This window comes from Leptodactylus fuscus, chromosome 5 (genome assembly GCF_031893055.1).
Source record: "Leptodactylus fuscus isolate aLepFus1 chromosome 5, aLepFus1.hap2, whole genome shotgun sequence".
Taxonomy (NCBI): Eukaryota; Metazoa; Chordata; class Amphibia; order Anura; family Leptodactylidae; genus Leptodactylus; species Leptodactylus fuscus.
Window position 1 is genome coordinate 215,663,834 of NC_134269.1, and position 15,691 is coordinate 215,679,524.

The 15,691-nt window shown below is 36.0% G+C and overlaps 3 protein-coding genes across 3 annotated transcripts in view; all 3 read right to left on the reverse strand.

Moving 5' to 3' along the window:
* The window catches only part of LOC142204076 (protocadherin gamma-B1-like), a 225,754-nt gene extending 216,470 nt beyond the window's left edge, over positions 1-9,284 (reverse strand). The window contains exon 1 of the mRNA XM_075275286.1: positions 6,672-9,284. Within this exon, the coding sequence (XP_075131387.1) occupies positions 6,672-9,260 (2,589 nt within the window). The 5' untranslated portion in view covers positions 9,261-9,284. The remainder of the gene's footprint in view (positions 1-6,671) is intronic.
* Positions 1,258-3,693, reverse strand: LOC142204190 (protocadherin gamma-B1-like). The gene has a single exon (XM_075275499.1). It carries the CDS (start codon positions 3,691-3,693, stop codon positions 1,258-1,260), a length of 2,436 nt encoding a protein of 811 aa, XP_075131600.1.
* Positions 9,285-11,360: 2,076 nt separating the features above from the next.
* On the reverse strand, positions 11,361-13,921 carry LOC142204623 (protocadherin gamma-B1-like). The gene has a single exon (XM_075275931.1). It carries the CDS (start codon positions 13,806-13,808, stop codon positions 11,361-11,363), a length of 2,448 nt encoding a protein of 815 aa, XP_075132032.1. The 5' UTR covers positions 13,809-13,921.
* Positions 13,922-15,691: the final 1,770 nt, after the last annotated feature.

Consider the following 15,691-nt stretch of genomic DNA (forward strand, 5'->3'; position numbering starts at 1 on the left):
TACCTGTAGCAAAATGATGGATTATTTATTTGCATAACACAGAATAGAGAAGTTCTGCCGAAAAATCCACTGGACTTAGCCATGATATGAAACTGGTAGACAACGGAAAACTTGGCCTCAATAAATTATGGTTATTGTCAAACCACAAAATTCTACATATAAATCAGAGAAATCCAGGCTGGTGTAACTGGCAGGAAAGCGGTTAAAGACTAAACAGACAACACTGAAGCATTTGGGGCAAATCAGAAATTGTGAAAGTGTGAACAGCAATTTGTGGGCAAATTTTAGGATTACAGCACAGACACATTAAAATTATACCTCAACCATGAGCTATGGTGCTGTACATACTGTATGGGTACAGAATCCATAGAACGGAGGCGCATTCTGTCCAACCAATGCCCCATTCAGATATCCCCACTGATCTGCAGCTTGTCCCGTCATGTGAATAGGGGATACAGTAATTTGATCGGCAAACCCCTTTAAGTTAAGAATCTAATTTTTAGCTTTAAGGAACCATTAGTCATTTACACATTTCTCTACTTAGTTGTGACTGATCTTAAACTAGACCTGATTTTGGAACAAAATATAAATTAACGATATTCATGATATTATTAATCTGTTCTCTGATATAACTTTATTTTTTAAGAACGAATAAAATTACATTAAAATGTAGAACCGGAACCCTTAATGCACAAAACTGTGGGCAGTTGTAAGTGGCAAGAAATGTATAAAAAACCAATAAGTTGATCCAGCCAAGGTCCAGGTATTGGTGAATGTGAATATTCCATCAAATCCACAGAACACGTATATTTGTAGTACTTAAACTATTTATCAAAAATCATCCCAATGCAACGAATTCTGGACACAGAGAAGTATATACCCTCATATATTTTTCTTTTGCATACCTTCACATTTTCTAATAAATAGGCAAAACATTTTACAGATAGTAACAAATCCTCAAATACTGATGTAGCCTTTTTTTTTTTTAAGTGATTGAATTCATGGTCAGCACCAAATAAAGTTTGAGATCCATTACAGTTTTGTGTCCTGAGTCCACCAGGGGATCCTCTGCTTTGTTTTTGGTCATGTCTGACCCGGACAAGCTGTATAAATAACCTTACCAAATATCATTGAATGGATAATAGAACAGAGACTCTATGAAGATATTGGTACAATCCCATAAAACAACAACTCTATGTAATTCTAAACATTATCATGTATGTATTTTATAGAAGTTCATGTAGTAGGTAGAAAAGTTCAAAGTCTTACCTGGTCATTACTTGGAGAAGATTCTTTGAAACTTTGATTTATTTGTTCCTCATTATCGGCATCGATCAGGTTCTCCACGGGAACATTTCCATTTGGATTCATGTAAGTAAAGTCGCCCTCAGCAGAATCTAATGCCACACAGACGTTATAGGAGTACGGTAATGGTAATGTCCCATCACTGTACATGGAGAATGTCCTGGGGTCAATTGGAGGATACAGATTTGTAGTGAGAGAAGAGAAGACAGCTGAAGGTTTGGGCTGCTTACATTTTGATATAATGACCACCATGACAGTTAATATAAAAAGTAAGGAAATAAGAGCAAGTGCAACCAGTAAGTATAACTGTAAGTTGTTCTGAGTTTCTTCATCTTTCACTTGATTGTTGAGTTTAGGAACAACCTGTTGAAAGTCATCGGCAATAATAAGACTTAAGGTGGTTGTAGCAGAGAGAGCGGGATCTCCATTGTCCTTCACCATCACCACAACTTTGTAATTCAACACGTCCTTTTCCTGAAAGCTACGAGATGTTCTGATCTCACCTGTGTGCTCACTTATCACAAAATGAGCTGTGTCTGACACTTGTAGAAAGTGGTAAGAGAGCCAAGCATTATGTCCAGAGTCTGCATCCACTGCCACCACCTTAGTTATTAAAGAACCCGGCTCAGAGGCAAAAGGCACCATCTCAAACACAGCCGACCCACCAATATCTGCTGATGGGTACAAGATCTTTGGTGAATTATCATTCTGGTCTACTACATGGATAAGTAATGTAGCATTGCTGCTCAGAGAGGGGGATCCATTGTCTGAGGCTGTGACTTCTATTATAAACTCCTTGTTCTGCTCATAGTCAAATGATCTTTGAGCGTAGAGAACCCCGGTCTCTATATTGATGGAGAGATAAGATGACATTGATAGAGGTTCTGTAATGGGGCTGGAAATTGTGTAAATGATTTTAGCATTGTCTCCAGTATCAGGATCTGAGGCTTGTATACTGAATATTGAGGCTCCTGGTAAATTATTCTCTGGCACATAAGCCACAAAAATAGATTTGGAAAATATTGGTGGATTATCATTGACATCTGATATCTCCAATATAAGACTGCGTCTGCTGGAAAGAGCTGGAGATCCTTTATCTGTAGCTATAATGGTGATATTATAGGAAGATGTTTTCTCTCTGTCTAAAGTAGTTTTTAAAACAAGTCTATAGTAAGTGTCTGAAGATAATAAATCAAAGGGAACATCTTCAAGAATTAGACAGTCAACATCAGCATTATCTCCAGAATCTTGATCATGAACCTCAATCAGAGCTATCATTGTTCCAGATTTGGAGTCCTCAGGAATAGGAGTAGACACTAAGGTGGAGGATATCTCAGGAGCATTGTCATTCACATCAGTCACCTCTACCAGTACCTTACAATGGGCTACAAGGCCTCCTCCATCCTTTGCTTGTACAGACAATTCATAATTCTTTGTTACTTCAAAGTCTAAGTTTCCATTGATTTTGATCTCTCCAGTATTTGGGTTGATACTAAATATTCCTGTGTGATGGACATTTCCAGATGTCTTGATAAAAGAATAAGTGATCTCTGCATTAACTCCTTCATCGTTGTCAGTTGCATTTAATATGATCACTGTAGAATTAACTGGTACATTTTCCTTTAAGGACACCTTATACAGATCTTGAATAAATATAGGGGCGTTGTCATTGGCATCTATAACCATTATCTTCAGTAATGTTGTACCAGACTTGATAGGATTTCCTCCATCCAATGCTGTTAGTATTAATTCATGAGTGTCTTGTGTCTCTCGATCTAATGGTTTCTCTAGAACAAGCTCTGGAAATTTACTCCCATCTGTCCTGATATTCTCAGTGAGTGTAAAATACTGGTTATCACTGAGCTTGTATGTCTGCACTGAATTACTACCAAGATCTGGATCTTCTGCACTATGTAAAGCAAATCTTGCTCCTGGTGATGTCAATTCAATAATTTCTAAATAGATTTTATCATGATAGAACTGAGGAGAATTATCATTTATATCCTGAATCTCAACTTTGATCTTAAAATTACTGAATGGATTTTCAACCACAGCATCAAATGTTAAGATACAAGAAGCTTCTGCCCCACACAATGTCTCTCTGTCTATCCTGTCTTTAATATACAGATTCCCATTATCCTTATTTACATACAAATATCTCTCTGAAGCTCTGGATACAATCCTCAGTTTTCTAGATGAGAGCTGCTTAATATCCAATCCAAGGTCATCTGCAATATTTGCTATAACAGAGTCTTTCCTCATTTCTTCTACAATAGAATAATGAATCTGCCCAGAGACTGAATGACACAGCCAAGAAAATAAGACAGAGATTGTTACTTGCCATCTGAGCCCTTTGTTGCTCTGTTTGGAAGGTTCCATCTTGTCCATATTCAGTGATTATTTCCAGTAAATATTTCCTTTTCATCCAATGTTAAACAGAAACAGGTTTGTGATATCTGTAACTCTCCCTCTTCAATGTTATCCTTAGTTCTGTATCCAGGACAAATTCAGAAAATGGCTCCTTCTCCTTCTGCAGATCAGCAATGGATATGGCAGATAAAATTTCCACTGGATTTCCAGTTCTGCATTCTCATCCTTACTGGTTAAACAGCGGCGCTCAGAGGTGAAAATACAGAATTGCAACATGCTTAAATTATTACAAAAAGTATACTTTTTATATTTTCAGAACTTTTTTAATATAACCATTTATATTTTGAAATACATGTACAGCGCTGTTTTACATTTTTTATGCCCTTTAGAATTTTTCTGTTTTTGCCTAAATTTTACTTAAAACTACATCAGACTTTCACAGTCCTAAAAATGGATACGGGGAACAAAATCAAGTAAATGTGTCAAAAATATTAAGCTGGGTCATTTAAATATAGAAAAAAAAATCTGATATCTCATATTTGTGAGTAGAAAAAAGTAAGTGAACCTTTGCTTTCAGTATCTGGTGCGACGCCTTTGTAGAGCAATGATTGCATCAAAACATTTCCGTAACTGTCACCATATTTATTATCCAGATCTCATATGTTCTTACCCTTTGCTTAAGACTAAATAAATGCACTTGCTTTCATATTTACCCATAGTTTTGGTTTTTCTGCCCCTTATCGGTTTAGTGCGCTTGTACTTTTTCCAACTCCGGCGAGTCCATAAGCTCATGGGTTCGGATTTTATAGGTTGTCATATTTAGTTCCATTTATGCCCAGTTTTTAGTAGTGGTAAATTGTTATGCCAAATAAATAATATCCCAATATTCTACAACATATTACTTTTTTGTTATTGTGATAAATTTCATCCATTTTTTGCAGCCAGGCTTATTGCAATTTTCCTAGAAGTTGTAGAGATAGAAATATATATGATGGTTTCCCTTGCAGTATTCTATTAGGAGAATACCCTATAATATCACAGTCTGGTCATCCTGTATAGTAGACTCTGTACGGTTAGACAGTTCATTATGCCCCTTTTCATGATAACAAAAAAATCCAAAAACAAGAGGGGTCATGAGAGTGGAAAAAAGAGGTACATGTATGTGATGATCACCCTGCTCTGATTGTGTTGCAATGGCCAATGAGTGGTATAAATAGTTCCAACACCGGTGGAAGAATCTAAACCATGATATTTATTCTAGCCCTTTTTCCCCCTTTTTTTTTAGGAATAGCAGCAAAATTGTATAATGAATCCTATATATAGTGATTGGAAGGCAGGATCTATATACTGTACACATGATGTCTGTTATTGAGGTTATCTTAGGATAACAAAATAGTCAGATCGTCTATTTATATATCACAACAGCACATACTGAGTCAAAGGTGGCAGGACCGCGTCACATACATCAGCTGATTTATATTTATTTTATATTTATTTATCTTTTTTTTTTCCAAGATGGTGACACTTAAGTGACTTCTATCTTTTCTTCTCCACTCTTTTTGCCTATATGTACAAAAATCCTCTACTCAAGTATTATTGCACCATGAATAGCTAATTATGTGGACTGGAGAAAAACATGCAGACTCTTTTTCAAAGATATCCTTTCTGTGTATTGTTTATGCTTGGAAGATGCTTACAGCCGGCAGACTGGAATTTGCCGTGTACACGTGAAAGGTTTTGTTACATGCTAGGAACCAACCATCCCTCACAAGTTAAGTGAAGCATGGACAAGAGAGGCAGACAAAGTATGGAGGAATAATCAGCACCCTTGTCTCCCAGGATGGCTCCAGGCTTCTTGGGTGGCTAGAACATAGGACAGCGGTAAGAAGAAAGGAGGAGGGCTTGCGATGAAAGATGGTGCATATTGTGATTAAGGAACAATAGTGATGCAAGGATATTGAACTATCAGATGTGAGCATGAGATCTTATTACCTACCAAAGGAATTATCATATGCTATTGTGATAGCTACATATGTCCACACCTCTGCAAAAGCTATTTCTGCCTGTATTATCTACATGCTCTACACCCCTCCTCATGTCCTCCAACCACAGATGGGCTGTATAATCAACATACTTCTACTTTTAGCCCTACAAGATCCCTGCACATCTTTACTATATGTTGGACAACCTGAAGAAGTATATCCACAGTGGAGGAGTTACTCTATTTTTGTATGTATATTTATATGATGTATAAAATCATTACTTTATGGTCTAAAGTTCACTAAGAAGCGAAGGCCTAATGCTCTGAATCATTGACCACTAAGCTATAAATAAGTTTGCTTGCAGATGGTTATTTGAGCACTGCGGCCAACATTAACGTTGCATGGAAACCAGCCATCCTATACCAAGTGAGTAAGATGGACATTGTGAAACAATTGTTCATTAAACAAACATTTGGCAACTTCTACGTCTATAGGCTGTGCCTATTTCTGCAGCAAATAAGTGATGTGATTGAGTTTCAATAACAGAGCCACAATGAAATATATAAAGGTGTGTCTGGTATACAAAGAGTGGCCTTTTCAATCAGCTGACTGGTGGAGGTGCTGGGGGTTGGACTTTCACTTATCTGATATTGATGGTCTATCGTAAGAACAGGTCACCAATACCAAAGTCCCAAAATCTCTTCAGTTATTTTTTTTCTTATTCTTCATTAAGAGAAAACCAAGTAGTTGTGTTAGTGGGAAGAAACATCAGAATATGTGGCAGCTCTTGAGCAGGGATCCATGCACATGTTTATTTGTATAGTAAGAACCTCCTGTTATAATTGTACACTCTGGATATAATATTAATGAAAATGAATATCTATGACACAAATAGCAGAAAATAATTGACCCTAAAGTCAGCTCCAGAGTTGTTTCAAACCACTGATATGAATATACAATGTACTATATATAGTTTGGAATAACTGATGTAGTAGGTAAAGAGGTTCATCTTACCTGGTTGGTGCTTGAAGAACCTTCTTTAAAATTTTCAGTTCCTTGTTCCACATTATCGGCATCGATCAGGTTTTCCACAGGAACATTTCCATTTGGATTCATGTAAGTAAAGTCGCCCTCAGAAGAATCCAATGCCACACAGACATTATAGGAGTACGGTAATGGTAATGTCCCATCACTGTACATGGAGAATGTCCTGGGGTCAATTGGAGGATACAGATTCGTAGTGAGAGAAGAGAAGGCAGGTGAAGGTTTGGGCTGCTTACATTTTGATATTATGACCACCATGACAGTTAATATAAAAAGTAAGGAAATAAGAGCAAGTGCAACCAGTAAGTATAACTGTAAGTTGTTCTGAGTTTCTTCGTCTTTCACTTGATTGTTGAGTTTAGGAACAACCTGTTGAAAGTCATCGGCAATAATAAGACTTAAGGTGGTTGTAGCAGAGAGAGTGGGATCTCCATTGTCCTTCACCATCACCACAACCTTGTAATTCAACACGTCCTTTTCCTGAAAGCTACGAGATGTTCTGATCTCACCTGTGTGCTCACTTATCACAAAATGGGCTGTGTCTGACACTTGTAGAAAGTGGTAAGAGAGCCAAGCATTATGTCCAGAGTCTGCATCCACTGCCACCACCTTAGTTATTAAAGAACCCGGCTCAGAGGCAAAAGGCACCATCTCAAACACAGCCGACCCACCAATATCTGCTGATGGGTACAAGATCTTTGGTGAATTATCATTCTGGTCTACTACATGGATAAGTAATGTCGCATTGCTGCTCAGAGAGGGGGATCCATTGTCTGAGGCTGTGACTTCTATTATAAACTCCTTGTTCTGCTCATAGTCAAATGATCTTTGAGCATAGAGAACCCCGGTCTCTATATTGATGGAGAGATAAGATGACATTGATAGAGGTTCTGTAATGGGGCTGGAAATTGTGTAAATGATTTTAGCATTGTCTCCAGTATCAGGATCTGAGGCTTGTATACTGAATATTGAGGCTCCTGGTAAATTGTTCTCTGGCACATAAGCCACAAAAGCAGATTTGGCAAATATTGGTGGATTATCATTGACATCTGATATCTCCAGTCTAAGACTGCGTCTACTGGAAAGAGATGGAAATCCTCTATCTGTAGCGATAATGGTGATATTATAAGAAGATGTTTTCTCTCTGTCTAAAGTAGTTTTTAACACAAGTCTATAGTAAGTGTCTGAGGATAATAAATCAAAGGGAACATCTTCAAGAATCTGACAGTCAACATCTGCATTATCTCCAGAATCTTGATCATGAACCTCAATCAGAGCTATCATTGTCCCAGGTTTGGAGTCCTCGGGAATAGGAGAAGACAATGAGGTGAGGGATATCTCAGGAGCATTGTCATTCACATCTAGCACCTCTACCACCACCTTACAATGGGCTACAAGGCCTCCTCCATCTTTTGCTTCTACAGACAATTCATAATTTTTTGTTACTTCAAAATCCAATATTCCATTGATCTTGATCTCTCCAGTATTTGGGTTAATATTAAATATTCCTGTGTGATGGACTTTTCCAGACGTTTTACTTAAAGCATAGGTGATCTCAGCATTAACTCCTTCATCACTGTCAGTTGCATTTAATGTGATCACTGTAGAATTTATTGGGACATTTTCCTTTAAGGACACCTTATACATATCTTGGGTAAATATAGGGGCATTGTCATTGGCATCTATAACAATTATCTTTAGTAATGTTGTACCAGACTTGATAGGATTTCCTCCATCTAATGCTGTTAGTGTTAATTCATGAGTGTCTTGTGTCTCTCGATCTAATGGTTTCTCTAGAACAAGCTCTGGAAATTTACTCCCATCTGTCCTGATATTCTCAGTGAGTGTAAAATACTGGTTATCACTGAGCTTGTATGTCTGCACTGAATTACTACCAAGATCTGGATCTTCTGCACTTCTCAAAGAAAATTTTGTTCCAATTGCTGTAAATTCAATTATTTGTAAATCACTTTGATGATGATAGAACTGCGGAGAATTATCATTTATATCCTGAATCTCAACTTTGATTTTAAAATTATTGAATGGATTTTCCACCACAGCATCAAATGTTAGGAAACAAGAAGCTTCTTCCCCACACAATGTCTCTCTGTCTATCCTGTCCTTAATATACAGATTCCCATTATCCAGATTTACATAGAAATATCTCTCTGAAGCTCTGGATACAATCCTCAGTTTTCTAGATGAGAGCTGCTTAATATCTAATCCAAGGTCATCTGCAATATTTGCTATAACAGAGTCTTTCCTCATTTCTTCTACAATAGAATAATGAATCTGCCCAGAGACTGAATGACACAGCCAAGAAAATAAGAGAGAGATTGTTACTTGCCATCTGAGTCTTGTATATCCATGTACAGGAGATTCCATTTTATCCATTTCTGTGAATATTTTCAATGAAATATCTAGAAAGATGCTGTCATCCAATGCATTATCAAGAAGTAAAATAGTCCTGGTATCCTTGATTCTCAATCCAGAAGATGTCAGAAAATGTCTTTGTCTCTCTCTCTGCAGATCTGCTATGTAAGTGACTACAGAAAACATCAGTGAATTTTTTCAGTTCTGCATTTATCTTCTTACTGGTTAAACAGTGGCGCTCAGAGGTGGAAATACAGAATTGCAATCTTAAATTTTTTTTGTAAAGTATTTGGTGCTATCTAGAATTTCCTCTATATACGTCTACACACTGTGTGCACTTATGTTATTTGCTTCATGTATCTTATGGCATGCTCTTATGTATTGTTTTTAGGTACAACGGCAATTAAAGGGCGCAAAATATTTTTTATTTTTTAAAGGATCTATATAGGCAATAGTAGGAATGGTAACCAAAAAATCTTCTGAAGCTTAAAGCACCCGGTAAATGACAGAACTAACCTTAACTATACAATCATAAGTTTTCATGTATTCACAAATGTTTATCCAAAAAGCTTTGGAAGAATGCAAGCTTTGTTTTTTTGCAAAGTTGATCTGTCTCTGGTGGACGCAACTTCTGCCTGAACCCCAAGGTCAGAGTGGTCTGCAGTAAGCCTGCTTTGTAGAGTCCTTGGATGCCCCTCACTCTGCCCAGTCTTTTTGGTGAATATACCCTTACACATGTGTCCATTCTGGTTGTAATGAACAAACACCCACTTTAGTGTGTTCAGCTGCAATGTTATAATTTTGTGGATCAGGAGATGGGAGGTAAATGTGAGAGTTGGGCAGGGAGACCCCATACTTGGAACTTGTTAGGACAGTGGGAGCCTTTTTTGTTACTCTAGTTAGTACCTCAGAATTTAGTTATTGTACTCGGAACTGGATAGACTGGATTTTTTTGTTGATAGGGCAAAAGAATCCTTCACTTTCCTGTAATTTAATCTCTGTTTCTGTAGGTAGCATGGCAATTTTTAATACAGACTACTTACAGCGTAAGATAATGTAAAATGTCCTAGTGTTTTACATTCAGATAGCACAATGTAGACTTTATGTGAAGTTTTAGACTTCAGTTCACTTCGGGGAATATATTTCCGAAAGCAAAGCCTTGATCCAGTATGGGACTTACCCTATGTCCCACCTCTGCAGTTTCATGGACACCATTGACAAGTGGGACCACCACCAAAAATAAAAAATGTACTCCAGTACTTGATTATGTATATGTGACTGTTTTTGATACCTTTGGCACCAGATAAATTATGTACAGATATGGTCATCTTTATCGTGAATCTGATAACTCATTGCATTTCAACAACCCATAACAAAAGTTTTGTAAAAATGTTGAGTTAAAGTGATTAAAAAATGTTTATTTAATGAACGGAAAGTCATGTTAAACTTGGTTACATCTGTACATACTGGAACAATTAGCACAGGACTTAAAACAATTCTAGAGGTTCTAGAGCATCCTGCCTTACCTTTTCTCTTGGCTGCTCATGCGGGGATAACTAGGTTTTCAAGACACTATTGTTTTGCTATATTATATCACAAAGTAATTCCATTGTGTTTGCTTTTTCAGGATCAGTGAGGATTATGCCTTGTGAACTTCCTGTAATCTGACTCCTCAGTCATAAATGATTGACATGTCATAAATCATGGTTTATTATGTGAAAAGTTACTAAAAATAGCATTGTAAGAGTCAATGGATTCTTTCAAACCAAATTTTTTTTTACAATTCTCTGATACTTTACTTTGTACATGATGGCAGATATTTTAGTTAGTTAAAATGCAGTACAGATAATCTAAAACAATCGTCCATGGCAGAAATCTATGACACAGACATAGTAAGAAGTTAAACAATCCCAGGCTGGTATATTGCAGAGGAATGGTATAAATTATCAAAAGAGAAAACAACCCAAAAACACACAGATGTCCACATAAATGTAAATCTCACCATAGCAAAAAGTGGTGGGTTCCAAAATCAGTTCTAAATGTTTTGGTCTTTTTAGGTCCTATTATAATAGGGCCCAATACTGTGTCATAGCAGGGGCCCAACAGAGGATCCCTTGTTTCCCTTCTCGGTTGAGCCTAGCCCACAGATAGTATCATTATTTAAACTTACCTAACATCAATATTTAGCTATCAGAGGGCACATACTGTAAGATGACATATGTACAATTCTATGAAACAACTGAGTAATTCTACATGTTATGGTACATTACATGATTTAATAGAGCTTCATGTTATAAGTAGATGGTTATAAAGTCTTACCTGGTCATTGCATGAAGAAGCTTTGATTAAATTTCCAGTTCCCTGTTCCACATTATCGGCATCGATCAGGTTCTCCACAGGAACATTTCCATTTGAGTTCATGTAAGTAAAGTCTCCCTCAGCAGAATCTAATGCCACACAGACATTATAGGAGTACGGTAATGGTAATGTCCCATCACTGTACATGGAGAATGTCCTGGGGTCAATTGGAGGATACAGATTTGTAGTGAGAGAAGAGAAGGCAGCTGAAGGTTTGGGCTGCTTACATTTTGATATAATGACCACCATGACAGTCAATATAAAAAGTAAAGAAATAACAGCAAGTGCGACCAGTAAGTATAACTGTAAGTTGTTCTGAGTTTCTTCGTCTTTCACTTGATTGATGAGTTTAGGAACAACCTGTTGGAAATCATCGGCAATAATAAGACTTAAGGTGGTTGTAGCAGATAGAGCAGGATCTCCATTGTCCTTCACCATCACCACAATCTTGTAATTCAACACGTCCTTTTCTTGAAAGCTACGAGATGTTCTGATCTCACCTGTGTGCTCACTTATCACAAAATGGGCTGTGTCTGATACTTGTAGAAAGTGGTAAGAGAGCCAAGCATTATGTCCAGAGTCTGCATCCACTGCCACCACCTTAGTTATTAAGGAACCCGGCTCAGAGGCAAAAGGCACCATCTCAAACACAGCCGACCCACCAATATCTGCTGATGGGTACAAGATCTTTGGTGAATTATCATTCTGGTCTACTACATGGATAAGTAATGTCGCATTGCTGCTCAGAGAGGGGGATCCATTGTCTGAGGCTGTGACTTCTATTATAAACTCCTTGTTCTGCTCATAGTCAAATGATCTTTGAGCATAGAGAACCCCGGTCTCTATATTGATGGAGAGATAAGATGACATTGATAAAGGTTCTGTAATGGGGCTGGAAATTGTGTAAATGATTTTAGCATTGTCTCCAGTATCCGGATCTGAGGCTTGTATACTGAATATTGAGGCTCCTGGTAAATTGTTCTCTGGCACATAAGCCACAAAAGTAGATTTGGAGAATATTGGTGGATTATCATTGACATCTGATATCTCCAATACTATAGTCATTTTACTAGACAAAGGAGGAAATCCTCTATCAGTAACTTTGATAGTAATGTTATAATTTGGTATTTTTTCTCGGTCTAATACAGTTCTTGATACAATTCTGTAGTAGTTGTCAGAGGATAGCATTAAATAAAAAGGGAGATCTTCTATAATATAACAGTCTATTTCTCCATTTTCCCCTGAATCTTGATCATGGACTTCAATCAGAGCTATCATTGTGCCAGGTTCAGAATCCTCAGGAATAGGACTAGACAGTGAGGTGAGGGATATCTCTGGAGCATTGTCATTCTCATCTAGAACTTCCACCAATACTTTGGCATGGGCAACAAGACCTCCTCCGTCCTTTGCTTGGACAGAGAGTTCGTAATTTTTGGTTTCCTCAAAATCCAAATATCTCTCGGTTTTTATTTCTCCCTTTACAGGATGGATACTGAAGACTCCAGTATGATGAATATTTCCTGATGTTTTGGTGAATGAATAAGTGATCTGTGCATTGACTCCCTCATCTGTGTCGGTGGCATTTAATATAAGTATGGTGGAGTTAACTGGAATAGATTCTTTCAGGACAACCTTATATAAGTTTTCAGTAAATAGAGGAGCATTATCATTGCCATCGGTAACAATTATACTGATTGATGCAGTTCCAGATCTTTTTGGATTTCCTCCATCCAAAACTGATATTAATAATTCATGATTATTTTGTATCTCTCGATCTAAAGGTTTCTCTAGCACCAGTTCAGGTGATCTACTCCCATCTGGGTTCATGGTTTCACCAAGGCTAAAATGCTGGTTGTCACTGAGTTTGTATGTTTGGACAGAATTACTACCAAGATCTGGATCTTCTGCATTTTGTAACCTAAATCTTGCACCTGGTGCTGTAAATTCAATAATTTCTATAACAAATTTATCATGGAAAAATCGTGGAGAATTATCATTTATATCTTGGATTTCAACTTTCACCTTAAAAATACTAAAGGGTTTTTCAACCACAGCATCAAATGTTAGGAAACAAGAAGTTTCTCTCCCACACAATGTCTCTCTGTCTATCCTGTCCTTAATATACAGATTCCCATTATCCAGGTTTACATAGAAATATCTCTCTGAAGCTCTGGACACAATCCTCAGTTTTCTAGATGAGAGCTGCTTAATATCTAATCCAAGGTCATCGGCAATATTTGCTATAACAGAGTCTTTCCTCATTTCTTCTACAATAGAATAATGAATCTGCCCAGAGACTGAATGACACAGCCAAGACAATAAGAGAGAGATTACTTGCCATCCGAGTCCTTTATAGTTGTGTTCATGAGGATCCATTGCAGTCTGAGCTCTGTAGAATAATATTAACAATCCAGTAGGAAAATGGAAGATATTAGGAAGGTATCCTGAAATGTAAGAGGAGAGAATGCAGAAAATGGCTGTTTCTTCTTGCTGATGTGCAAAGAGTGAAATATAAAGAAGACTGGATCTCTGTGCTCTGTATTCAGCTCCTTATTGGATAAACAGCGGCGCTCTGAGGTGAAAGTGAGGAACTGCGATTACTTTAGAAAAGCAAATATTTTAGAATTTTGATATAGATTTTATGTGAGTGTTTTATAGCATGTAATGTATTATAGTACAGTAGTCACTTTGTTAATATAAAATATTATTAAATATTATTTTTTATTGATATTTTTGTTTTATTTTTATATTTTTATTTATTTTTGTTCCATATTATTTTTTTTATTTATGTGTCAATAATTGTGACATTTATATTTATTGATAAATTGTAAATTTCCAAAACTGTGAAAATATTCTTATTTTTGTCACATTTGTTATATCATTTCATCATTATTAACAGTAAATTCAATACTATATTCTAATTTTTTTATATTTTCTTTTGCAAAAGTTAGAATTTAATATATACTAAAATGTATTTTTTTTATTTTAGAAATAAATAATATGATTCATATCTAGGTAGTATGCCACTTTTTTGTGCATCTTTTATTCTTTGGCCAAAGATTCTCATTTCCAAATCTAGTTTAGATGGAATAAATACCTGTATAGGTGTAGTTATAGTATATATTAGAAACAAACACATAAAATATTACTCTGAAATAAAATTGCATGAATTGGTAAGTGAAGTAGATTTTATAAACTTTATTTCTGTAACAAAATCTAAGAAATAAAAAGCGAAATATTCTATTTTGAAACTTCCCTGATGAAATTAATATATTACTTAGACATGTCCATAATTCATTAGAAGAAGACATCATCTTGCAGAACTGGAATCAAGGGTGTAGATATTTTTAGTGAAGTCTATGGACAGTTTGATGTGGATGATTTATCTTACATTGTCTTTTCCAGTTCTTTAAATTAAAAAATTCTTGCATTCTGAAAAATCAATTAACATATATTTACATAAATATTACAATTTACATACTTGTATCATCTATTACCATATCGGAATCTAAAGCCACGTGTTATATATTTGTCATTCTGATATAATTATTTAAGAAAATATTTTATAAACAATTAAAAAAAACAAAAACAAACATTACAAACATGGCCGGTTATCTGATACTTCTAGATTGTTTTTCTAAGGAGGCAATAACAATTTTTTAGACTGCAGGAATTTCACTAAAAAGTCAAGGGTCGATTTCTCCAATTTATTCCGAATCTTTATTTTAGATAATAGTTCTAAACTACTAAATAACAAAGGGAAGTGTCTTTAGGAGTTGGAGTGAAATAAAGTTATGGAAATTTTAAGCCCATGTGATTCTTCTCAGGCACCAATTATTATCTTGAATACGTTATTAAGGCCCCTCCATTTTTAGCTTAGTCTTAACTTCTCCATTGGTAAGGTACATACTGTAAATTCTAGTGTCAAAGATAATTTAATATATTTTATATTATATATATATAATATATATAATATATATATAATATATATAGAGAGAATCTTTCATTCACAATTATACCTTCCTCATCATTGAATTTACAGCACCAAGAAGGAAAAGTCTATGAATTATGCAAATGACGGAATCAGTAGACATGTCAATGTAATGCAAAAGAAACATGGAAACAAAATATTCAAAACATATTTATTCAGTATTGAGTATGAACAAAGTACACAAAGATATAAGCACTAACACACATTGGTATGCTATCCATGGAGTAGTTGATGGTTTTCTGAGGAATAGTATAACACACGAAATCGC